This window comes from Canis lupus, chromosome 12 (assembly GCF_011100685.1).
Source record: "Canis lupus familiaris isolate Mischka breed German Shepherd chromosome 12, alternate assembly UU_Cfam_GSD_1.0, whole genome shotgun sequence".
Classification (NCBI taxonomy): domain Eukaryota; kingdom Metazoa; phylum Chordata; class Mammalia; order Carnivora; family Canidae; genus Canis; species Canis lupus.
Window position 1 is genome coordinate 45805367 of NC_049233.1, and position 27447 is coordinate 45832813.

Here is a 27447-nt window from a genome sequence, read left to right on the forward strand (position 1 = left end):
GTAGGAGAGCCCAACAGGAGAGAATAGGGTAGAGAAATGAGAGACTAGGGAACAGGCATGGAAATTCAAATTTGGGCAAACTACATGAACTAGTAAGATCTGAGCAGAGCTCCAAAAAGAGAAGTAGTTTTAAGATGAATCTTAAAAAGAAGAAGAAGAAGAAGAAGAAGAAGAAGAAGCAGCAGCCAGATAATACGGTATCATAAGTCATGTTAATGTATCTTAATACAGGCAATCCTCATATTGCACAGTCCTGATATATACAAATTTCCATTACCATGATTTTGTGAAAACCAATCCCTCAACAATACTGTTCAAATTCCAATTACCACATTATATTTATTAACTGGTCACTATATAAAGCACAAACTTTGGGGCTAGTTCTTCAGTCCACAAATCACTGTGCAGTGAGAAGAGAATGAAGCCAGTCCACAGAAAGAGAAAAAAGGAAGTGAAGAAAGTATCAGTTGTATTATAAATCCAGGTTCTACGTGTCTTTGAGGCCTAGTCTAGCTACATTCCAATGCCTTCTGCATTTACATAACCTTCCAATGATTCCACTCTTTGCCAAACCTAGTATGAATTTAGTTTCTGTCATCCACTACTAAGAGTCCTGAGTAATACCCAGGACTCAATGAAGAGTTTTAAGATTTTAGGAATTTTTATAAGTTTTAAGAAGGATGGGGTGCCTGGGTGGCTCAGTCGGTTAAGCGTCTGCCTGCAGCTTCAGGTCATGATCTTGGAGTCCTGGTATCAAGCCCTGCGATGGGCTCTCTGTTCAGTGGCGAATCTGCTTCTCCCTCTCCCTCTCCCTCTGTGATCTCTGTCGCTCTCTCTCTCTCTCTCAAATAAATAAAATCTTAAAAAAAAAAAGAAAGAGAGAGAGAGAGAGAGAGTAGTATCACTAGACTGTATAATCAAAGGACCACTCTGGCTGTAAAATGGAGAATAACCTAAACTGGAAACATGCAGGCTAATTGGAAAGCTGAAGTAATCTACAGGGCTCAAAGGATAGCCTATGCTAGGAAACAGACTTAAAAATCTGATTGTTTTAAAACATTTAGGAGGAAGAATTAAGAGGACTAAATTGCTGCTTAATGTGAGCAGAAGGGATAGGTAAAAAATTAGTTCTCTTTGGACTTGCTAAATTTCAACTATCTTAACATGGCAAGGAGTTGGGGCACTAGGATAGCTCAGTTGGTTGAGCATCAGATCATGAGCTATGGGTCCTGGGACTGAGCCCAGAGTAGAGCTCCACTCAGTGGGGAGTCTGCTGGAGATTCTCCTCCCTCTGCCCCTCCCTGCACACTTTCTCTCCTTCTCTTGCAAATAAATAAATCTTAAAAAAAAAAAACGTGGCAGGTAGAAATGTTTCATGAGTAGCTAAATATTGGGTAGTTTAAATCTCTGCAGAGAATGTGAGCTAAAGAAAAGAGTTTGGGGGTTATCACATAAAGATCACTGAAGTCACAGGAATAAATGAAATGACCAGGAAGGAGCTGCAGAATTAAAAAATAATAGACATTTAAGAAATAAGCAGAGCAAGAGAAATTTATAAAAGAATCTAGTAATTAGAAGAGCTAGGGGGAAAAAATAAGAATCAAGTCATAAAGGCTGTCAAGGTAAAAAAAAAACTCAACAGGGAAAATATAGTTAACATGATCAAATATCTTAAAATTAAGTGAGAGATTAGGACTGCCTGTCCCTGCCCCACCCCCTCTCTGGGTCTCTCATGAATAAATAAATAAAATCTTAAATAAAAAAAAAAAAAGCTGGACGCCTGGGTGGCTCATGATCCTGGGGTCCTGGGGTCCTGGGATCAAGTCCTGCATCAGACTTCCCTCAGGGAGCCTGCTTTTTTTTTTTTTTTTAATAAATTTATTTTTTATTGGTGTTCAATTTGTCAACATATAGAATAATACCCAGTGCTCATCCCATCAAGGGCCCACCTCAGCGCCCGTCACCCAGTCACCCCCAACCCCTGCCCACCCCTAGTTTGTTTCCCAGAGTTAGGAGTCTTTCATGTTCTGTCTCCTTTTCTGATTTTCCCACTTATTTTTTCTCCATTCCCCTTAATTCCCTTTCACTATTTTTTATATTCCCCAAATGAATGAGACCATATAATGTTTGTCCTTCTCTGATTGACTTATTTCACTCAGCATAATACCATCCAGTTCCATCCACGTCAAAGCAAATGGTGGGTATTTGTCGTTTCTAATGGCTGAGTAATGTTCCATTGTATACATAAACCACATCTTCTTTATCCATTCATCTTTCGATGGACACCGAGAGGAGCCTGCTTCTCCCTCTGCCTATGTCTCTGCCTCTCTATATATTTCTCTCTCATGAATAAATAAATAAAATCTAAAAAAAAGAAAAAAAAGCTGTGAGACAAAGGCTGAGTCACAAAACCAGATGAATTGCCTGGTCATAATGTTGCCTGCACAACAAAATTAAAACCTCTTAAACCTTTATGGTTCCTTTCAATCTGGCCCCAGTTCACTTTCCTACCCTTATTTCTTTCCAGTCCTTTTTTTTTTTTAAGTAATCTCCACACCAAGCATGGGGCTTGAACTCACAACCCTGAAATCAAGACTCCCACGCTCTATTGACTAAGCCAGCCAGGCACCCCTCTTCTTATTCCTGTATACAAAGCTTTACTCTAACCAAAATAGCATGCTTGACATCAAGCTTTAAAAACGAAAAACAAAAAACAAAACAAAACAAAAAACAACACCTTATGCTTAGAAACTAACTCAAATTATAGAGGTATTTCAGAGAGGAAATTATCAAATTCTTGTCCACAGCGGCTTACCAAAAATCATTTTGACCCAGAGAAACAGGACTCAATTCAGAATTTTTAGGAATTTTGAAGCTACATAGTACGTATTTCATATATAATACTCCCAATGAGATCTAATATAGTACTCCATAATTAGATATTAATATTTCTGCAGCAAAACACAAAAGCAGTAAAAAGTAAAATACGTCAGAAACAAAGACTATAGTCTTAGGTCTGTTCAGGTCAGGTTTTGTGATCAAATGTACTTTCTGCAAATTTAGGGGAAAAGTTTTGATTTCAGAATTACAGATTAGGAATTGTAGACCTGTATTAGGCTGAACGACAATAAACACTACATGCAATATGTATGGGCTGTAACTAAAGCAAGCAATGACTAAGGTATTAAGGAAAAAAATCTATATCCTTAAATGCATTTACCCAGTGGTTCTCAACCAAGGGTGTTTTGCCCCCAAGGAGTGTTTGGCAGTATATGCAGACATTTTTGATTGTCACAACTGTGGGGAGTGGGGAAAGGAAAAGTGCACTATTGACATCAAGTGGCTAGAGGCCAAGACTGCTACTTAGTATACAATGCACAGGTCAGCCCCCCTCCCCAACAACAAAAAATATCTAACCCAAATTTTTAATAGTGCTGAAGTTGAGAAACCTGGCATCGATCAGAGACAAATATTAAACCAACAAGCTAAGCATTCAGAAAGTTGGGGGAAAAAATACAACCCAAACACATTAAAAGGAAGGAAACAATAAATAGAATAGAAATCAATAAAGTAGACAACAAAGGCAAGAGAAAATAAAGTCTAAGCTCGGTTTTGGAAAAATTTTTAAAATAAGCAAACCTCTAACTGGATTTATCCTACTTTCCCAATTTGAGCTGTACTTTTTTTTTTCAAAGGTGTTATTCATTTATTTGAGAGAGATAGAGATAATGAGAGAAGCACAAGCAGGGAGCCCACCCCAGAGCTTGATCCTAGGACCCCGAGATCACCACCTGAGCAGAAGCCAAATGCTGAACCAACTGAGCCACGCAGGTGCTCTAAGCTATACTTTACTATAACTAAATAGACACAGCAGGTGAAAAAAGCAATTCTAAAAGAAAAAAAAGAGAAAAAATTCAAATTTTAAAATATGCAAGTAATGAGAAAATCATCATGTTGCAAGCTATAATGAAGCAACTCACTAGGGAATAAATAAATAGTAAAACCAAAGAGGCCTGCTGGGCAAAGTCTTAGCTGTCACTATCCAAATCCAAAAAAAAAAGAAGGCAACTCCATCTTATGTGGAGTTAACCTCTCACATGATAAGATGTACACAGCATCACTGAAATATTCCCGCAATGCCCCCCCCCCACCAAAAAAAACTAAATCTAATCAAACTTATAAATCTAACACTTTATCTACAAAAAATATGCAGGTAAGGATAAAAAAAAAAAAAAAAAAAAAAGACACGAGGAACCTAACAGCAAAAGTGTGAACAAATGACCCAGTTTCTTCAAGTCAATGGTGGGGAGTGTGAGGGGGGAGAAGCAGATCCAGGTAAACAATGTACAGCTTGTGGGCCAAATGCCACCTGCTTTGGTATGGCTCTTAAGCTAAGACGGTTTTTACATTCTTTTTTTTTTTTTTCTTAATTTTTGTTTATTTATGATAGTCACAGAGAGAGAGAGGCAGAGACACAGGCAGAGGGAGAAGCAGGCTCCATGCACCAGGAGCCTGATGTGGGATTCGATCCTGGGTCTCCAGGATAGCGCACTGGGCCAAAGGCAGGCGCCAAACCGCTGCGCCACCCAGGGATCCCGGTTTTTACATTCTTTAACGGTTCTTTAAGAGGCAGCTCGGGTGGCTCAGCAGTTTAGCGCCGCCTTCGGCCCAGGGCCTGATCCTGGAGACCTGGGATCGAGTCCCACGTCAGGCTCCCTGCATGGAGCCTGCTTCTCCCTCTGCCTCTCCTTCTCTCTGTGTGTGTGTGTCTCTCATGAATGAATAAAAAAAAATCTTTTATAAAAAAAGAAATATGGGGCATAGAGCTGATGTATCCCAAAGTCTAAAATATTTACTGACACTTCACCGAAAAATTTTGCCAACTATTATTTTAAATTATAAGAGATTTATAAAAGCTTAAGAGATGTAGCTCCCACATACAATAAGTGGACATATTTTAGATTCTGATTAGTATATACTACAAATTTTCACACATGAAAATTTAATTGAAGACTTGTTATTAGGTTTTATTAACCAATTACTGGTAATTATTTTAAGGTTATGGTTTTGTGTAGAAGTTTTTAAAATGGAGGAAGACTAGATTTTTTTTCAAATATGCAAAATATTGACGGTTGTTGAAGCTGAGTGATGGGTGCTTAGAAGTTCTTTGTACTCTCTTTTTTCTATGTATGCTTGGAAATTTCCAAAATCAAAAGCTAATAAAAAAGACAAAGTTTTGGGATGCCTGGGTGGTTTGGCAGTTGAGCATCTATCTGCCTTTGGCTCTGAGCGTGATCCCAGAATCCTGGGATTGAGTCCCATAACAGGCTCCTTGCATGGAGCCTGCTTCTCCTGTCTCTGCCTCTCTCTGTGTCTCTTATGAATAAGTAAACAAAATCTTTTTTTTTTTAAGATTTTATTTATTTATTTGAGACACAGAGAGAGCAAGAGGCAGAGACACAGGCAGAGGGAGAAGCAGGCTCCATACAAGGAGCCCGACGCGGGACTCGATCCCAGGACTCCAGAACCATGCCCTGAGCTGAAGACAGGCTCCAAATCACTGAGCCACCCAGGGATCCCCAGTAAACAAAATCTTAAAAAAAAAAAAAAAAAAAAAAAGACAAAGGTTTAGCAAGACAGATCAAGGAATAAAAGAAAAAGAATGCAAATATACAAAATACTGAATGAAGAAGAAGTAATGACAGTTAATACTGAAATGAAAAATGAAACTACAAACAACTATGTTCATAAGTGGATAACCAACAGAACAAATTTTTGGAAAAAGACAAAAATGTTAGAAATTAGCAAGTGAAGAACTAGATAACTTATATAGACCAATTATCATTACAGGTATTAAAACAGCAATCAGAGACCTGGCTGCAAAAAACAAAACAAACAAACAAACAAAAAAACCTGGCCCATATGATTTTACCAAACTTCAATGAGACAAATAATCCCTATCCTATATAGATGACTTCAGGAAAGAAAAAATGAGAAAAAAACTGCTAATTTAAAAGGACTAATATGATGTTAATTTCCAAACCAGATAAAGACAATATAAGAAAATCATTAGGTCTATTTTACTTATAAAATATTAAGTAGGGCAGCCCGGGTGGGGTTTAGCTCTGCCTTCAGCCCAGGGTGTGATCCTGGAGATGCGGGATCAAGTCCGACGTCGGGCTCCCTGCATGGAGCCTGCTTCTCCCTCTGCCTGTGTTTCTGCCTCTCTCTGTGTCTCTTGTGAATAAATAAATAAAATCTTAAAAAAAAAAATTAAAAAAAAAGAATCTCTCCCTCTGTCCTTCCCTCTGCTCCTCCCCCATTCCCACTCTCTTTCAGTCTCATTCTCTCAAAATAAATAAATCTTTTAAAAAATAAAATAAAATATTAAGTGAAATATTAGTTAACTAAAATTAGCAGTATTATCATAAAGAATAATAAATCATAAGAAAGGCATGTTTTTAAATAGTTCATTATCTTTATTTTTTATTCATTTTTGAATTTAAATTCAATTAGCCAACAACATATATCATTAATCTTAGATGTCGTATTTAATAATTCATCAGTTGTGAATAACACCCAGTGCTCATCACATCACCTGCCCTCCTTCATACCCATCACCCATTACCCCCCATCCACCTCTGCTCCAGCAACCCTCAGTTTGTTCCCCATAGTTAAGAATCTCTCATGGTTTTTCTCCTTCTCTGATGACTTTCCCATTCAAGTTTTCCTCTCATCCCCTATGAGAAGAAGTTTCCTATATTCCACGGGTGAGTGAAATCATATAATTGTCTTTCTCTGACTGACTTATTTCACTCAGCATAATACCCTCCAGATCTATACATGTCGATGTAAATGGTTCATATTCATCCTTTCTGATGGCTATATATTCCATTGTATACATACGCCATATGTTCTTCATCTATTCATCTGTCAATTTTCATTTCGGCTCTTTCCAAAGTCTGGCTGTTGTGGACAACGCTGTTATGACCATTGGGGTGCAGGTGCCCCTTTGGATCTCCACATTTATATTTGGGGGTAAATCTGCAATTGCTGGGTCAGAGGGCAGCCCTGTTTTTAACTTCTTGAGGAACCTCCATAGTGTTTTATAGAGTGATTGTACCAGCTTGCAGTCCCATGAACAGTATAAGAGGGTTCCCCTTTCTCTGCATCCTCGCCAGTATTTGTTGTTTCCTGTCTTGTTAATTTTAGCCATTCTGACTGGTGGAAATGGCATCTCATTGTGGTTTTGATTTGTATTTCCCTGATGCCAAGTGCCATGGAGCATTTTTTCATGTACCTCTTGGCCATTTGTACGTCTTCTTTGGAGAAATGTCTGTGCATGTCTTCTGCTCATTTCTTAACTGGATTATTTGGTTTTTGGGTATTGAGTTTGAGAAGTTCCTTATAGATCTTAGATACTAGCCCTTTATCTGACATGTCATTTGCCCTATTTTACAGATGAGGAGGCTGTGACAGATAAAAGTTAAATCACTTACCCAAAGTCAAATAACTGATTAATGGAGGAGGCAGAATCAAATTCTTACAATGACACTCAGATTCAAAACTTTCGGCCACAACAATAAATCGTCTCAATAAAAAAAAAAAAAAACTCTTAATATTGTATCTCTTAATATTGTATTGCCAAACAAAACACTCAAAGTGTCAGTTAGCTATTATTACTGTTATTATTACTAGAATTAACTTAAAATATTCCTTATTATAACACTCAAATATTCAACACAATCGGTGAATATAATTATATCTATACTCCTAGTTTACCCTAACAATACTGTAACAGTGATATCATAAATAATTTGAAATATATAAAGTATGTTACTCTATTCCTTCCGCAAATCAGTTAAAATAGTCAAAAGTTAGAACTATTTATCTTTCCACGGATAATTCATATTGAAAGAAAAATTTATATACTAAATAATACCTTGAAAGACCTTTAGGAATTAAAGTTTCAAGACTATAATAGAAGAAATCTCAGGGGTGCCTGGCTAGCTCAATCGATAAAGCATGTGACTCTTGATCTCAGGGTCATGATGAGTTCAAGCTCCACATTGGGTGTGGAGACTATTTAAAATAAAATTTTTAAAAAAGATTAATAATTTTTTAAAAGAGTACTATTCTAAGTTTAACCATATAGAGGGAAAGCTCCAAATCTCCATACTAACCAGTAAAGATTTCAAATTGGAAAATTTATTTTAAAGTTATTGCTAAAAACTAACTGGTGAAATGTGTAGAAATCACTTTTTTAAAGTATATATGTTTTTATAAAGATTTTATTTATTTATTCATGAGAGACACAGAGAGAGAGGCAGAAACACAGGCAGAGGGAGAAGCAGGCTCCCTGCAAAGAGCACGATGTGGGACTTGATCCCAGATCCCGGGATCACACCCCGAGCCAAAGGCAGAAAGGCAGACGCTCAACCACTGAGCCACCCAGGCATCCCAAATATTTTTTTTAAGTAATCTTTATACCCAATGTGAGGTTCAAACTCACAACCTCAAGATCAAGAGTAACATGTTCTAACTGAGCCAGCCAGGCACCCCAAGAAATCACTTACTGAAGGTGTCCATTTCTTCTCATTTCATCATTATACCCCTAATATTTTTATTTTTATATTATATATATTTTTTTAATTTCTAAATAGATATACCTAGTATTTTCCACTCCCAGAAAGGACATTTTCTTGTACAACAGTCTTCCAGAGACAGCCAAAGCATACATAAACATACGTGTTTATATGTACATATGTATGTACACACGTATGCTAAAGAAAAATCACACAATACACTGAAAAGCACACAATATACACTGTCTTGAACATTCCAAAAGCTTTTGCCTTGGGCAGCCCAGGTGGCCCGGCGGTTTAGCGCTGACTTCAGCCCAGGGCCTGATCCTGGAGTTCGAGGATCAAGTCCCACGTCAGGCTCCCTGCATGGAGCCTGTTTCTCCCTCTGCCTGTGTCTCTGCCTCTCTCTCTCTGTCTCTCTCATGAATAAATAAATAAAATATTTTTTTAAAAAACACAAAAGCGGGATCCCTGGGTGGCGCAGCGGTTTGGCGCCTGCCTTTGGCCCAGGGCACGATCCTGGAGACCCAGGATCGAATCCCACATCAGGCTCCCGGTGCATGGAGCCTGCCTCTCCCTCTGCCTATGTCTCTGCCTCTCTCCCTTTCTCTCTCTGTGACTATCATAAAAAAAAAAAAAAAAAAAAAAAAAAAACACAAAAGCTTTTGCCTTGGAAAGGGTACTTAATCATTTTTTTTAAGTAGACTCTAGTCCCAATGTGGGACTTGAACTAATAACTCTGAGATCAAGAGTCCCATGCTCTACCAACTGACCCAGGCCCCCCAATGTACCTAACCATTCTTTCAGTCTAGACAGTTCGATGACATTTAAAGTCACTTTTACTGGTTTACTGGTTTCAACAGTAACAAAGGAAAAATACACAAAAATATATGCAAAAACAATTTCACTCATAAATCCAACCAATCAGAGATAACAGTTACGTAATATATCCTTCTTTCTTTGCATAATACAAATAAAGATACAGGGTCAATCAGATGGTATCTTATGATTTCTTAAGGAAGAACACTAGATGCTATAATTAAGTAGGCGACCTCAGAAATCTAGTTCAATCGGATCTTGCATGCCCATCCTTGGACACTTAAACTGACCCATCTACGAAAAGATATGGGTTAAGAATTCCTGGACAAAACTTACTAATCACAGAGTTTACCTATCCTTCATACTAAAGCTATTCATAGCTTAAAATACCTTCCAGACTACCGAAAGCATGTAAGTACTTAATAATTCATTTCAACTCTGTTAAGATTCCCCTTCCTCCATATTTCTAAAATCAAATATCTTATTATTACCATCAAAGCACATTTTCCAGTAAAATATCAACTGCTATTTAAACCTAGTATTATATTTAAAAAAATAAAAATAAATAAACCTAGTATTACATCAACCCAGAGTCAACTAAGAAGAAAGCAATATGGCTAGGGAAAAAATTCAATTCTAAAAGTCACAGGAAATGGGTACCTCAGAACATAAATAAATCACCAAATTCCTGGTGAATGCTTTCCCATTCCTATCTTCAGGGATCAACTACCCCAAAATAAAGACTATGGATGGTTTCATGCACAAAACATCAGAAAAGGGAAGCCTGGGTAGCTCAGAGGTTGAGCGTCTGCCTTCAGGCCAGGGCGTGATCCTAGAGTCACAGGCTCCAGTCCCACATCCAACTCCCTGCATGGAGCCTGCTTCTCCCTCTGCCTAGATCTCTGCCTCTCTCTCTCTTTCTCTGTGTCTCTCATGAATAAATAAATAAAATCTTTTTTAAAAAATCAGAAAAAACATGTAGGTGCCGTTGCTGACAAGTGTCTCAGACTTCTCTCCACCAGGAGCAAATCTGGAAATAATCTGAAGGAAAGTTCTCCTCTACTACCTATTTCATCGTTATCATTTCTGGAAATAGCTAACTGAATGAAGTCCAATTTATTTCAGGGGCAGAACCTTCCCATCTCAAAATGTCAACTGAACATATCAATTTTAACTTTCAATCTTCCTTTCCGGAATATTCTAGAAATACTGAGACGGGTACTATTTTGCTTTCTGACTTATATTCAACAAATCTTTAAAGCAACCGTTTTAACCAACCACTCTGAGGAAAGCTTTGGCTACAAGACTGTGTGTGAGCCCGTAGTCTGAGGATTGTGTGTGTTTGTGCTTCAGCTGTACAAGTGTGTGTGTGTCCGTGCTTAGGCTGCCATATCGTGTGCATGTGTGCATACACGTGTGCATGCTTCGACTGCAAGATTGTGTGTGCATGGGAGCGCTTCAGCTCCAAGACTGTGTGAGCATGTGTATGTGCTTTGGTTGTTAAGACTGTGTATGTGCGCACACCCTTCGGCTGTAAGACTGCGTGTGGACACTGAGGCTGTAAGATTGTGTGCACGTATCTGTGCTTCAGCTGTAAGACTGTGTGCGTAAATGCCCTTCAGCTGTAAGACTGTGTGTGTGCGCCTGTGTGCATGCTTCAGCTGTAAGACTGCATGCGTGTGGGCACTCCTAGGCTCTAAGACTGTGCGTGTGTGCGCGCCCGCTTCAGCTGTAAGACTGTGTACATGTGTGCAAGCTTAGGCTGTAAGACTGTGCGCGTGTGCGCGTGTGCGCGCGCACTGCGGCTGTAAAAGTGTGCGTGTGTGTGCGCGCACGCCCTTCGACTCTCAGACTGTGTGTGCGCGCGCCTCGACTGCAAGACTGTGCGTGCGTGTGTGTGCTCACGCCTATGCTGAGAGCGAGGGGAGTCAGCCTAAAATCGGGGCCGCCAGGAGACCTGGAACCCTCCTTCGTCAGCTGACTGGACCGCCCCTGCAAGGTCTCAAGTTGCGACGCACCTACAGATTTCACTCCTCTGAAAAGCAGCGATGCTGGAGCACCAGGTTTTAAGAAACAGGTGAAAAGTAGGTAAGAATCGGGGACAGGCGTCCCGGGAGAGCCGGCCCCAGGAGAGGGGCACGGCCACGCACCCCACCCCCTCCCGCACTTCCGGCCCACACGCTCCGCCCAGCTCCCCGAGGCCGCCCTTCCCGAGGCCTCGCAGCCGGCCGCAACCCCGCGGCTGCGCAGCCCGGGCGCTCTCCCCCCAGCGGAGCAGCCCCCGCCCGCGTCCGCGGCCTGGCCGAGCAGCCGCCCGCAGCCCGCAGCCCGCAGCCCGCAGCCCGCGCTGTGGCGTTACCTGTTGAGAAGCAGGGAGGCGACGCTGAGGCAGAGCAGCAAGAAGCAGAACAGCGGGTACTGGCGGCAGATCTCGCGTCCCACATCCAGCCGCAGCCGCTGCCTCAGCTTCTCCCCGACCGTCCGCACCCAGGGCACCATCTCCGTCGGCGTGGCCGAAGCTGTGCTACAGATTGAGGCCGAGGTCGAGGCAACCCCCATCAACCTCCCGCGTCTCCGCCCCGCCGGCCCGGCGGCTCCCCACACAGCCGCCGACCGGCGGACCCTCCGCCCGCTGCAGCCGCCCGAGGCCCCGCCCGAGGCCCCGCCCAAGGCCCCGCCGCGCGTGCGCGGCCGCCGCCCCCCTCCCCCCCCTCCGCTCCCGCTGCCGGCCAAGGGGACTGCCGCACGACGTGCCCGAGGTCGTCACCTCGCGCGAGGCCCTGCGCGCCCCCCCCCCGTTCCGCCCTCCCGGTCGGGTCCGCGCGCCACCTGCCACCGAGAGCCGGACTGCCCTGGCGACTGGCCTTTTCTCGGAAGCCGGGGGGCGGGGGGGTTGCGGCAACCAGTAACCGCCTGTATCGCGGAGAAGAAAGAGAAGGTTGTGCCCGAGCACGGGAGAAAGTACAGCCCCGCGCAGCCGCCGGGCCCTGCCTGAGGGACGCTCGGAGCTCGCGGGGCCCGCTGGGGACTGTAGTCTTTGTGACGCGAGCCGGCGGAGCGGCGGAGCGGCGGAGCGGCGGAGCGCCCGGTCGCGGCCCCCATCACTCTCCAGCGCCCCTCAGCGTCGGCTCTGCTTCGGGGGCGGACAGGTCGAGCTTTCCGCGACGCCCGAGGGAGAAAACGGGGCGGGGGGGGGCGACTCTGAGTCCTTATTTGGCTAGGGCTGGGGGGACGGGTGAGTAAAACCACCCTGGGCACGCGGGAGTCCCACCGGGCCGCCGCCCCTGACAGAGCACGTTCTGCGCGCTCACAGGTAAGGTCGGGCTCCGGTCACCACGGCCCCGCCGGCCTAATCGAAACCCAGGTGTTTGGACAAGGCAAGTTGGCAAGTCTTGCTTCTTGGAGCTTTTGCTTAAGTCCTCCCATTTCTAAATATTAATTTCCGATTCTCCGCTACTCTGAGAGACGCAGGAAGACATTGCAACGAGTAAAATGTATTTAGGCGGCGCGCTAGACACCTTCATTTAACCTTCACACCTCGCGATGTAGGTGCTCTGGTTTCCCCCATTTTACTGCTGGATTACTAAACTGGAAAGGAACTTGCTCAGAATCCTACGGCTAACCAAAACCGGAATTTGAAGTAGTTCTAACCCCAGAGCCGGAGCTTCATTTGTTTTCTGAAGATCTTACCCGCCAAAGTGCGGGGACATATGTTTAGAGATTTTTTTTTTTTTTAATGCATGTACTGTTTCATGGATTTTTTTTCCCATGTTATGAATATACAGATTTTCTTGACGCATTTTCCTTCAGAATGCACCGTCCTATTAATGCCTGAACTATTAATGCTGTTTAATTTCGCTGACAATGATTATTACCATTTTCTATCATAAATTTATACACATTTCAAATGATTTTTTTAGGATCCACAATACAGTTGCTTGATCAAAGGGAAAGAACATGATACATACTGTCAAATTTCTTCTTTCTATAATGGTTTAACAATTCCGCAGTGGTATATAATATTTCACGGGTCCTCATCATTAGGTATTGTCCAAACGAACATCACAAATATACTCATGCTGTACCATTTCTGATTAAACTGTTTATAGAGTGTAACATCACTAGAAAACTTAGTGCTTTTTTAAATGTTTTAAGGTACACGATTAAACATTTAGTATACCGGTCTCACTTTTGCAGCCTTTTTTATTCGTCATTGAATTAATCTAGAACACTTTGTTTATATGAACATTCTAGGGTACACTGAAGTACAAATAACAGGTGTATGTTGAACTCATCTACATGTATGAAGGGCCTGTTAAGTAACTTGAGTAATACAAGGGCAAGTTATTTTATTAGACTTTTCTGGGAAGTTATATTGCCAATATTTTTTGTTTAAATATTTTATTTCTTTAAAGGCTTGTTCTGAAACTACTGTTCAACTTTGCACTGAGAGCCAGTACATTTCAAAGATAGAATGTTTCCTGTGCAAATTAGACATCTTTAGAACATCCTAGACTTTTCCTGTATGAGCAGATTCTTATTTTTTTTTTAATTTTTATTTATTTATGATAGTCACAGAGAGAGAGAGAGGCAGAGACACAGGCAGAGGGAGAAGCAGGCTCCATGCACTGGGAGCCTTGACGTGGGATTCGATCCTGGGTCTCCAGGATCGCGCCCTGGGCCAAAGGCAGGTGCTAAACCGCTGCGCCACCCAGGGATCCCTGAGCAGATTCTTAATAGAGACAATTAAAATACTTAAAAGTTTCATATGATTATTATGGTTAGAAATGGGAAGAACTACAAATAAGTAATTTAAAATCCACACCTAAAGCCAAGAAAAAGAAATTATACTATTGATACAGATGTCATCAAATAAAATAATTTTTTACTTCACTAAATGTTTTCTTTTTTTTTTTTTATAAATTTTTTTTTTATTTTTTTTATTTATTTATGATAGTCACAGAGAGAGAGAGAGGCAGAGACACAGGCAGAAGGAGAAGCAGGCTCCATGCACCGGGAGCCTGACGTGGGATTCGATCCCGGGTCTCCAGGATCGCGCCCTGGGCCAAAGGCAGGCGCTAAACCACTGCGCCACCCAGGGATCCCTAAATGTTTTCTCTTTAAACTTATGGTCTAGTATCCACTTACAAAACAAAGAGCTTGAAATTTTTTTTTTTTACAAATTTCTATTAAAAGTTTGGAACTTCAAGTAGGGATATGGGATACTCATAATCCTGATTCTGAAACCAGCTCTACCTTCTACTAGCAGTATTTCATTGAGCAAGCTTCCCTTGATCAACTTCAACCCACCCCTGCATCCTCAACTCTAAAACAGAGATCTCTTCAGAAGTTTTATTAGAGATTAAATTGGGTGGATAAAAATAATAAAAAAAATAAATTGGGTGGAAAGTGCCTACTGTGGGGATCCCCCGAGTGGCTCGGCAGTTTAGCGCCTGCCTTTGGCCCAAGGCGTGATCTTGGGGTCCCAGGATCCAGTCCCACATCGGGCTCCTTGCATGGGGCCTGCTTCTCCCTCTACCTGTGTCTCTGCCTCTCTCTCTCTCTGTGTATCTCTCATGAATAAAAAAAGACATTTTTTTTTAAGATTTTATTTATTTATTCGTGAGAGATACACAGAGAGAGAGAGAGAGGCAGAGACACAGGCAGAGGGAGAAGCAGGATCCCTGTGATCCCAGGTCTCCAGGATCATGCCCTGGGCGGAAGGCAGGCTCCAAACCACTGAACCACCCAAAGATGCCCCCTAAATGTCTTTATACAATGCTTAATAGAAAAATTTTCTTAAATTATTGTGTGAATCTATAAGTGTGATAAGAGCAGCTAAAGCAATTACCTTTATTTGGATAATAACCTAAAATGACAATGACTTGAAATCACAGCTGATACCTAATAGGAGATAGGTTCACTGCCTGCCCTTAAAGTTCTAGACCTGCACTGTCCAATACAGTAGCCACTAGCCATTGTCTGGCTACTGAGCATTTAGAATGTGGCTAGTTTGAATAGACATGTACTGTAAGTGTAAAATACATATCAGAACTTCACATGAAAACAATGTAAATTATCTCAATTTTTAAAACGTGATTTTTTCAAAATGAGCTAAAAAATATTAATCTCGTCTCATTTATATAATGTTATATTAATGCAATTTATTAAACTTTTAATGTAATTTTTGAATTACATAAGTGGTTTACAATGTATTTCTACTGGACAGTGCTACTCCAGACTAATGTTAGCTGTGGAGAGCCAGTACAATTAAATGTGTAAATTTTAGATAAACGCAATTACTATGTATGTCAGGGATATATTTTCAAGCTATAAAAAAGTAAAAAATTGTTGATAATGCATTCATCTAGAGGGCTCAAACATCAGACTACAATCCAATAATATCTCCATTATTTTAATATTTATTGAATTAGCAAATAAATATAAGGCACGGTACTAGATGTGGTGGCAGATACAATGATTTAGATGCATTTTTCTGACCTCCCAAGGCTTACAATCTAGTGAAGGAGACATGTCACACATGAAAATGTATAATACAGGTCATGTTTATATCAAGGCTGTAATAGTGTTTTTTTAAGGACAAAGGATGGGAAAGAAAAATTTTCAACTACTAGGGATGTGGGAAGACAGTAATTTGAGCAAAGATTAGGATTTATCTCTTTGCTTTCACTTAATTTTCAGAAGTTACACAGCAGTAGGCAATGTTAAGTATTTAAAATGTTTCCAATTAAACCTGATTCTCCCAACCCCACCAGCAAACTGCACAAATTGCTTATGTTGGTACAGAGCTTGAAAGGATGGTGTTGAATACTTGAATCCCAGTAATTAGGCCTACCTAAGCTGGATGGCCCAGAATATACACCAGATTTTAACTGTGGAGGGCCATGATCTACATGGTATAAATGGATCAGGAAGAGATAGATGAATACATACACTTTATCCCTAGGAGCCCCTTCAGTCTCTCCCTCTCACAGATGCCTCCTGTAATTTGGAATGCACTCTCCTGGAACAGGATTGGCATTCCCAAACCCCAATTTTCCCCCCACTGTGTCTCAAAGCATCAAAATTCTTATTTTTGCCTTTTGTGGCATTTGTAATGTTATTTTTAGTCTTTCCTTTAAAAGATTTATTTTAGAGAGAAAGTGTGCATTGAGTGGGAGGGACAGACTCATGGGTAGGAGAGACTATCTCTAGCAGACTCCCATGTGGGGCCTGATCTCATGACCCTGAGATCATGACCTGAGCCAGAACCAAGAGTCAGACACTTAACCAACTGCCACCCAGATGCCCCAATCTTAATTTTACATTTCATAATGCCCTCTTCCTCCCACACAACCTATCCCTATCAACCTCTGGACATAACATGTTAAAGGAGCTGCTGAACTGCCTTCTTCCAGAAGTGTTCTTTTCCTTGGTTTTCAAAAAAAGGAACTACAATGGAGAGTGTGTAATTCAAGGAAGAGCATTAAGGGATTTTTAGTTAGTTTGAGTTTGAGATGAGTTTGAGATGTTAAATGCAGCTATTACTTTCATACTTAACTCCCCTTTTCTGTGTGACCAGGAATTAAAACCCCCAATGGGAAGATAGGAAGGACTACAACTTTATAGAACTAGTGACTCAAATAGATCTTCTCTGGATAAAAGAGCTGTTTGACCATGGAATTCTGGGAAGTCTCATTACACCTTAGCACCAAAAAAATTAAAGCATTTAATATGTCATCTTATTTCTAAGACATGATGGAATAATCATCCTCTCAAACCCATCATGGAACTAGGCTGCTGGTCATAACTTCAGAAAATGTCAATTATTTCATAACTGATTGGAAACTGAAAATATACCCACCTGCCTGTTGATAAATACTAAAGACTGGAAAAGGCACTTTTCTAACACCATCTTTATCTTGTATAAGGCAGCCAATGTTTTTGTCTACCTTTAAAGTTACCCTTTAAATAAGTAAAACAAAACAAAACAAAAAACAACAAAAATAATAAGTAAAACATTGTCTTATGTCTCACGTTAACTAGAGACAATGGCTTCCCTTCATAAAAAGAAAAACGCTAACCATATTCAGGTGTTTAAATACAGCTTTCAACTGACTTCAGTAACTTCTGAAAGTACTATGTAAAGTCTTTGCCATCCTTCCCCTCACCTCTAATTTTAGTATATGTGCTGCCAAAGCGAGCACTCCCCTCACCTCTAGGTAGGCTATTCACTAAAATATAAAATAAGAGCATTCTCATAGGGTACCTATAAATCATCATGCAACTAGGCTTGGTTCAGAATTGTGAGAATCACTAATATTGGTACTTCCAATTCCAATTCTAGGATGGTTGCTACCAAAGAATTTAAAATCGATTTTTATCTTCACTAAAAAGAAGCCTTTCCTATTTTTGGTAACCTGATACTACCTCTACGAAAATAAACTTGGGGTGCCTGGCTGGCTCAGGCAATAGAGCATATAACTCTTCATCTCAGAATTAACTTTGAGCCCCATGTTGGGTGTAGGGATTAAAAAGTTCTTTTTTTTGGGGGGGGGGGATTAAAAAGTTCTTAAAAATAAATTAAAATACAGCATATCCAAGTAGAAAAGGTAATTTTGGAAATTATTTTTAAAACTTTTATTGGAAAATTTCCCATATATACTGAATGGCAGTTACCATTTAAATTTAGGTTTTTTAAGTTTATGGGTTTTTAAACAAGATTTTTTTTTTTAAGATTTTATTTATTTATTTATTCATGATAATCACAGGGAGAGAGAGAGAGGCAGAGACACAGGCAGAGGGAGAAGCAGGCTCCATGCACCGGGAGCCCGACGTGGGATTCGATCCGGGGTCTCCAGAATCACGCCCTGGGCCAAAGGCAGGCGCCAAACTGCTGCGCCACCCAGGGATCCCTAAACAAGATTTTTTAAAGTTTGAATTTTAAGCACTATCAGAAATTCATATGCCCTATATTTAACTGTGTGAGGTCTGAGATACAGCCTTATTTATTCAACGTAATTTAGAACTCGGTCCCATATGTTCAGAGAGCAGTTCTATTACTTCTATTTTCAGTTAAAATAAAAAAATTGATTAGCTCATTTTACTTCTTGGGGCTAAGAAAAAATCAAGAAATTTCCCTTTTTTTTTTTTTTTTAGAAATTTCCTTTTCATGTCTTGAGTTTTCAAACACTGATAGCACATCATGTATTATTTTTTTCATGTATTATTCTTAAATTGGTTTAATCCTGTTTACATATTCAGCCCTGCCAAATTTCATAACTTTTTTTCCCAGTATAAAGTAGCACATTAAACTGTTACTGATCAAATGAACACATACATTGTTAACAATGAATTTGAAGAATAGTAGCAATAAAGAATATAATTTAAATAATCCTGAAGATTCTTGTAATTACAAATCATTGAAACATCAGACTTTTTTTTTTTAAGATTTATTTATTTGAGAGAGAGAGAAAACGTGGGGGATGGGGGAGCAGAGGAGGAGAGAAACTCCAGCAGATTCCACACTGAGCACAGAGCCCGATGCTGGGCTCGATTCCATGACCCTGAGATCACGACCTGAGCCAAAACCAAGAGTTGCTCAACCCACGGCACCACCCAGGCACCCTGAAACATCTTACTTTCAAATGTGGCTAAGATGTTTTAAAACCATGGTTTTGCTCAAGTCACCTTTAAGCAGAGGTTGATAAATTCTGTTTTTTGACTCACATAGCTGTTACAAACCCATAGCACAAGGAAGAAAAATTACTTAGTAGCCCTATTTAAGATTTTATTTATTCACGAGAGACACAGAGAGGCAGAGACATAGGCAGAGGGAAAAGCAGGCTCCATGCAGGAAGCCTGATGTGGGACTCGAGCCCGGTACTCCAGGATCATGCCCTGAGCAGAAAGCAGACGCTTAACCGCTGAGCCACCCAGGTATCCCTAGTAGCCCTATTTCAACTCCAGAAAGCCAACAGCAGGAATTTTATTTTGATTTTCTCCTAATGGTTTATGTTCCCCAGGAATATTTTGTTGATAAGTTTTAAAGTATCTACAGCAAGACTTTATACTTTTTTGGCTGAGGCGCATTTTTTGAGTTGGCTTGGGGTGGAGTAGAATGAAAAGTAGCCAAAAACAGACAAGGCAAGCAGTTTGTTTACAAATATATCAATGAATGGAAAAGACAGAAGGTTGAGCTGGAGCCAAATTACAAAATTTTAAATCATGTATGTGGCTTCTTATTCCTATTGGATAGTGCTGTTGTAGACTATAGATACAGATGTGGCAAGCCATTATAATTAAATGTGCCACTTATAAATTTGATCTTTAACAACTATTTAAGATACTCATTTACAATAAATATGAAGTTCACTGAGACCTGAACTTCCTAGAATATAGATTAGGACTTGGTTAGAGAGAACATTTCAGGCCTATTCAGTAATGGTAAATGATCAAATGCAGCTGTTTGTGGAAAGAGAAATTAACAGGACACAATCACTGACAGAGCAGAGCATTCTGTGTACAACAAATAGCTGAATGCCCACCTGCACTAACAGAGAATAATCAAGACTGGACCTCAAAACAAGAGTCCACATAGATGTGATATGCAGCTGTGAATGTGGAGATCAAGGAGACAAGTGCAGATGAAAAAAGGGGAGTAAGGACAGGTGAGAATGAGGTGGTCAGAGATTAGAGAACCAGCAAGGTGCGGGGGGGGGGGGGGGGGGGGGGCTGGGGGGAAATGGGGGACTTCCCAAGGATTCAACGTAACAAGAGATCAAAGCTTTTTTAAAAAGGTATTTTGTTATCAGGCTACTGGTATCTTGGGAACAGCTCTTTAAAATAGAGGGGAGAGGAAAATCAACCTAAAAGGGTATCATTCCCAAACCGCCAAGCTACCTAGTAAAAAGGTACAACAAAATGCTTTGTCCTGATCATGAAAAACACAGAATCTCTACCTAAAGACAGTTTACTAGGGCAGGGGGGTGGGAGAAGGGATCTGCTGGTGCTTGGGAGAAGCCTTATGCTTTTTTGGATTATATGCTAGCCCTACAATTTTTAGAAAACATCTGAGCTATTAGCAATAAAGCACATTTGGGAGGTTGGTTTAGCACTTATATGGCCTTTTATTTCCTGATCAATTCATTTATATTAGCATTATATTACCAAATATGTTTTGCCTAGAACTATAGAACTAAAAGACTTGAGATAAATGAACACTAATTCGAAGGTTAAAAAAGCTACACAGAGGATCTATGTTGCTTAAATATTAGCTGACATCTATGTTATTCAGGCTGCCTCCATATTAGTGTAATAACAACACAGTAATTTAGGGAATTGGGGATAACTTGAATAATGCTCTGTGGACTAAGCTGGGCTTGATAGTTTTCTTCCTGAGAATATAGAAGACTCTGATGGTTCCTTAAACTGACTGTGAGAGAAATAAGCATCCTACTCTCTCTCCCCTTCAAAGAGTTTAAGTATCACAAAAATATTCCAGAATATGTTCGTACATGAAGATAGTATGTGTTGAGTACAGTATGAAGTCTTTTAATGTAACATTTCCTGTCCTGTGAAACCAAGCCTTCACAGAAATATGAATGAAATGAAACAAAATCACCTAGGCAGAATGTTACTATAAACACACACCATACCTTGTAGAATGTTGAGAGCCGGAAAAACATCAGAATTTAGTATCTCTTTTTACCCAGGACCAAAGAGGTTATATTGTGTTTGTACCTAGTACCCTCATTAAATGCCTCAATGATTAGGAAAAAATATTTTTTTTCACCTAAAACTAATGGGGAATTAAAAGAAAGTATCTAAATCATTGAAATCCATGACTGTATTAATGCACACACAGTAATTTGGTCAAGCAACGTTTATCTTTGTAAATTATACACACACACACAACTACATCAAATTTATTAGAACGGGGAAGCTGTATGAATATGAGATTAGCATGCCTTATGTCCAATTTTACTGTATGGGTCTAGGTATACTAGAGTTAATAAGCTTTATTTTCCTTTTCAGTTTCCTGGGCTGTTTAAGTGTGGGTGGGTGTGTGTCCAGATACTACTATTGCCATTAAAATTAGCTAAGATTTTTGGTACCAAAAACCTCAAAAGTCAGTTTCTCCCTTGATATCAGCTAATTAATATTTAATATCAGAAAGCCTAATGTTTTGTACCTGGAAGCAGTTCTTAAGAATAGCCAAAATGGTCTAAGATGTCTTAATTGCTTTTAATGTAGAAAATTTTTTAAGGATTTAGACTCTAATCAACAGAGCAGATAACAAAAGTATAAAAGAATAAATTCTACAAGTTAACACAGACTCATCAAGTCTTGAAAAGGTGGGTTTGAGAGATCAAAATAAGGGATGTAGTCTCATTACCAGGTAAAATAGCATACACAAAGGTAGCTATGTTAAATATAAATGGAACAAAATACTGCTCAATGGTTTCTTTCTAAATGTTAGCATAGAAATTATATGCTAAAACAAAAGCTATTTTACTATTCCCAAAAGGCCTTTCAAAATAATCTGCTTTGCCCACTCAAGAATGTCACTAAATTTGCATATTTAATTACAAAATGTCTTTTTTTTTTTTTTTTTTTACAAAATGTCTTCTATGTATCCTTTTAGCATGCTAGGTGCTGTTCTCTTTCCCAGTAAGATATATTCAAACTTTTCTTAGACAATTTATTTTAAATGAGCCCTTAACATGAATGTGGTAATACAGAATGATGGTTTCTTCTAACAAATTCAAGATAATTTAACTTATTGCTGTATTTTACTACCCAGTTCCACCTAAACGTAACACTTCTTATACTAAGTTGTACCACCATTTAGGTACAAAAGATGAAGAACTGAGGCTATTAATTTTTCAGTTACAAGACTACAAGAAACAGGAGCCATTTTTCATGGGGGACAGGGGTAGGAAAAGGAATAGGCGAGACCTCCAGGTTGCAAGTGAACAGGGAAGAAATGTAGGTGGTGATTGAAAGTTGTGAAGATGCTTTCAGGATCAACCTTCTCGCAGCAGATAATCTGCCTGGGAGGGGTGAGGACTCCTGCAAACAGGCACTCTTCTTTCAGGCATGGAGGAATACCCAGCTTGCCTTCCTGCTCCCAAGGAAGCTAAAATACAGCCTGTTAATCCTTATGATGTTCTCACACACACAGCACTTACAGTCAGCCATCTGTAACACCAGACTTTTATCAAGTCCTTCTTTCATAAATATGAATGATGAAGAACCACCAAACATTTGAAAATAATTAGAGGCACAAGAAATAAATAACCAAAGTGAACTAATATTTCAATGCATCATATTAATTGGTAATTTAAAAAAAATCTTCAGAATTCAAGAATGAGCAAAACAGTCTATATATAAATAAGAACAGGAAAAAAAAAAAAAGAACAGACTATCCTACTGCTGAAATTTAAGTCAATATATGCCCTGAAAGGCGAGAAAAAAGGTAACATATTCTGTAAAATGTAAAAGCTACAGTGATAAATGAAAATAGTTTAAACAGAAGAGAATCAATCCAGTACAATTCTTTCAATCCAAGCTCCAAAAAGCAAGCAGAAAAACTGAAAAAGGTAGAAAGGAAAATTCTCAGCAACTAAGAAACCCTTAGGACCTCAAGGTAAAAAAAAAAAAAAAAAAAAAGTGAATGAAAACCTCTAAAGTACACTATGCAAAAAAAAAAAAAAATACACTATGCAGTCTCATGAAACTTTAGAAAAATCAATTGATGAAAAAAATCTGAATGCCTAAGAAAAAAAGGTTATTTACAAAATAAGAATTACATTCAAATCAAGACTGTTCTTAAACAATGGAGCCATATCTCCAAAGTTCTGATGGAAAAGGATATTGCAGCTAGAATCCTATGTCCAAACTGTCAATCAACAGCGAGGGTGAAACATTTTACAGTATGCAAGACTTTTTATAGTTCATGTACCTTTTCTGACATTACCAGAGAACATACTGCAGCAAGAACAAAAGGGAATCTAAGAGGAAGCTATGGAACCTAAGAACAGTGGAACCCAGCAATGGAATGGAAAAAGGAATCCTGGTATGATAGGAGTACATAGACAGGAGTACACAGAACATTAAATATGATTAAATAACCGAGAGATCTTTAGCAAAAAGAAAGGGAATTAGAAACTCAAGAAAAAAAAAAATCTAAGTCATGAACCTAAACAAAATGAAGGACCATTAAAATAATTCATTTTATCTCTTAGAATTTGCCTTTCAAAGGACGCAGGTTTTGTCAAAATAGGATTACCTATGAATCTAAATACATTATCCATTACAGATGCTACATTTTATCTATCTTCAGTCTGGAGGCAAAATAAGATAATCCGTGTCATTAAGTGTCATAAACCTGACAACAGACAAGATAGCGGTGTCAGAGATGAAGGAAAAGAACAAAATACTGAGTGTGCTGCTTCCTTAAATAGCGAGGAGCAAACAGATACTGAAATTGGTATAGAGGCTTACGTAGTTTGAATAATAAAGGTAATCACCTGAATTCAAAATAATTCAGCAAAAGGAGAACAGAACTAGTGTAAGCTAAACTCCTCACATGGGAGTTTAAATACTGCTTAAATTTAGTAATCAAGAGAGATGTTAACAGTGACCATTCTAAGAACTAAAGAAAGGAGTCCTCTCTGTAAATCGGATAGAGTGAGTAGAGATGCAGACTTTCTGTGGTAGTTAAAGGCTATAATACATTGGATTCTATCTCCTGTATTCCAAGAATAGATCTTATACTATTCAAGCTAAAATATCACCTAAGCATACATAAATAACACCTTTCTCAAACTAGTCAGAATGAGATGTAGATACCTTGAATTCAGAGCCTCCTTTTTCAAGTGATTTTTCAACAACCTACCAACTGAAAGGTAAATACAACTATCCATACAGAAGCAACCATTGCTCAAAGTTACTTTAAAATATAGTAGGGATCACTTAGAAATACCTTTGTTCGGGATGCCTGAGTGGCTCAGCGGTTGAGCATCTGCCTTCAGCCCAGAGAATGATCTGGGAGACCCGGGATCGAGTCCCACATCGGGCTCCCTGCATGGAGCCTGCTTCTCTCCCTCTGCCTATGTCTCTGCCTCCTCTGTGTGTCTCATGAGTAAATAAATAAAATCTTAAAAAAAAAAAAAAAACACCTTTGTTCAAGACTTTGAAACTTTAACTTTCTAAGTACTTATCTAGCCTTCATGCTTTTCTCAGGTATCATCACTTATCCTCTCTAAAGTATACTGCAAAAAAAGCTTATAAACGTATTAGACTTAAAACATAACCAGCAAAACATGAATTCAATCTTGAAGTATCCCTTCCTCATAAGAGGTTTGTAATGGGATGCTCTTTCATTCAGCAACTTGGTTGGTATTAACCTGAACATCAGTATAAACAAAAATTGCTGAGCTGGGTTCTAATAATTACAGTATTTTTAAAGTGGCATTTCAAAGCCAACTGTTCTTTTAACTTCCAATTTTGACTTTTTTAAAACGTCAGATGTACAATTTAAATGTGAATCTTCATGATCTTCATTTACTTAAAACATTGGCACTACATGCTCATTTTTAAAAGTTTTCTACATCTATATACAGTGGTTCAGTTTTCCAAGTTAGCAAGCCACAAGCCTAATTCAATAATAACCAAATTCCCACCAAACCAAAAAATATTTGAATATTTTAAAATGCCTAATACCTTTAGTTCAGATTTCCCTCCCTAAAGGGGCTTCCTTTCTGAGGCGGCCAAAGAAACCACATAGAAGAGATTGGACTGCTAAGACCAACACTAGGCAAAGATAAAATAAAGAAACTGAAGTACCTACGATATCTGCTGCTGGGACCTTAACTATGGCTGATACTGTTCTAAATGCTAAATGGCTCTTTAAGAAACCAACAGATCAACTAAGATTTCTTAGGATACAATTTCAGGATAAAAGCTTTCTCATATTTTAATTCTATTTATAAATGAATCTCAAGTTAAACAGCATTCCTAAAGGAAAATGTACCTGTCCTTAATGTGGAAGGATTTTTAATTCAATGTATGCAAATCATGTAGATTTTTACTATTTCAAGAAAAAAGTGATAGATTTTGCCAACCAAAATCACCATGTACATTTCCATGTAGCCACAGAGAATTGGAAAGTGTATTCTACCAATTTTTACAGATGACCTTTGACATAACTGCTCATTGCTTTTGGTTTTCCACCAAACTGATTCCAAATATTGAATATACCAAGACACACTATTCGTATATATGCTTTTGAAATTTTTCATGACGTTATAGAAGTTAAAGCAATTTTAGAAGCCAAATTACTGAACCTTCTAATTAAAGTGACATAAACAACTAACATATTAAAAATACATTCTTAAATACAAAGTCGTAAGGATTTCTTTACTCATGACATAAAAAATGGGGTACCTGGCTGGCTCAGTCAGTAGAGCAACCAACCCTTGATTTCACGGTCGTGGGTTCAAGCCCCACATTGCATATGAACCCTATTTATCCATTTTGTGTTCAAATGATGCAATACCGACGTTTTCGAATTCCCATAGGAAAAACCAGGACACCTATGTTCAAAGCCATAGATTACACAAATGCTGCATTCAAATTTCCTTCACCTCATTTAAATTTAATTAACATTAAGAGACCCGTCAGATGAAATGTTGGAACTCCTCTGGTATGTTGCACATTTCTACACTTAGAAGACCAGATTCTGAAATCTACCTTCTGTTCTACAAGTTTTTTTTATTATTGTGAACAAGCTCATATTCTTTAATCTGTGGCAGGCAGGTCTGCATCAAAAGCCCTGTCCCCTTACCCAAAGTAAAAATTGACTGTAGTTCCTAAGTGACAGAAGATGCAGATATCCTAAAATTCTCTCCAAAACAATTTCATAAGTCTTTTCAGAATACAGACTGAAGCCTAAGTCAAGAAATGACACTTCATGAACATTAGATAGCAGCCTTTAGAACACCCCTCAGATTAGAAGTTGTTTTAAAACCACTTTATAGACAAAGTGAAAAATCAGGTACTCATTAAAGACTGTAGTAAATTTTTCTAAAATAACTTTGATTCTACTAAGTTTATTGGTTGTGTTAGAAACATATTCTAGGAAATGAACACGAATTTCCAAAACGATTTATGAGGATTCCTCCCTTAGTCTTACGCAGCAGTCTTATTTCAACAAAAAGGTGCTAGTTTGGTCTTTGCCAAGTAAACAATGTCAATGGTTTTCAAACTGTCCTAGAGGTGACCCAGAATTCTTCAGGTGTAAAACCTCCATGACTGCTCCGAAAAGACAAAAGCTTTTCACCAAATGGCATAAAGTTTGGTTATCCTAAATACAAACTAAATTCTGCACTAAGTGACCTACTAAAAGGATTTTTGTCTGGATGAAGTGGCCAAAATTACCACTACCTGACCCGCACCCGCCCGCCAGGAAATTCTAGGGCTGTGAGCCAAACCCTTCAGATGTATTTACAAGTTCCCCATTCTTTGATGTTTGCCAACTTAGCTTAATGAAACCCATTTTAAGCTGAGTTTACCTACCTAATCTCATTTGCAGTCATCTAAATGTGCAATTTTATTAAAACAGGTCCGTTTGTTCACTCCACTCTCCTGAATTACTTGCAACTTCATTTCCAAACCTTCAGAGAAAGATCGTGAGAGAGAATGGAAGAACATTGCATGGTAGGGTATATTCCCAGAAAAGAACCACCAAATTCCCATTAAATTCTTCGAGTTCACTGGCACGTGTGTGACCACAAAATATTTTCACCAATTAAAATTTAGTGAAGACCAACACTATATGTTTACATTCCTCCCCATCATGTGCTTGAATTAGGGATCTTGGGGAATCTGTTTTTACCAGTGGCTAGTTACTTTGAATGTATAATCAAAAGGTGAAGAGATCTAAAAGATTCCAAGTGTCTATTCAAAAGCTGTTAAGTGAAAAACGATGAAATGGAGGACACCCACAATAATTCTTGGACTCCTGGAGATCCTAAGA

General features: G+C 39.2%; 1 protein-coding gene and 1 long non-coding RNA gene across 8 annotated transcripts in view; one reads left to right on the top strand and one right to left on the bottom strand.

The window, feature by feature from the left end:
* Window positions 1-12378, bottom strand: part of SNX14 (sorting nexin 14) — a 73157-nt gene extending 60779 nt beyond the window's left edge. For 5 of the 7 annotated variants that reach the window (XM_038554654.1, XM_038554651.1, XM_038554652.1 and 2 more), the window contains exon 1: window positions 11764-12059. In XM_038554654.1, the coding sequence (XP_038410582.1) occupies window positions 11764-11963 (200 nt within the window). In that variant the 5' untranslated portion in view covers window positions 11964-12059. Of the gene's footprint in view, window positions 1-11763; window positions 12060-12233 lie in introns of those variants that run through there. The other 2 variants (XM_038554656.1, XM_038554655.1) reach the window with 2 other exon arrangements.
* On the top strand, window positions 12130-13592 carry LOC111098346. The gene is made up of 2 exons (XR_005367988.1): window positions 12130-12553; window positions 12718-13592. It is a non-coding gene; the product is annotated as an uncharacterized LOC111098346 (long non-coding RNA).
* Window positions 13593-27447: the final 13855 nt, after the last annotated feature.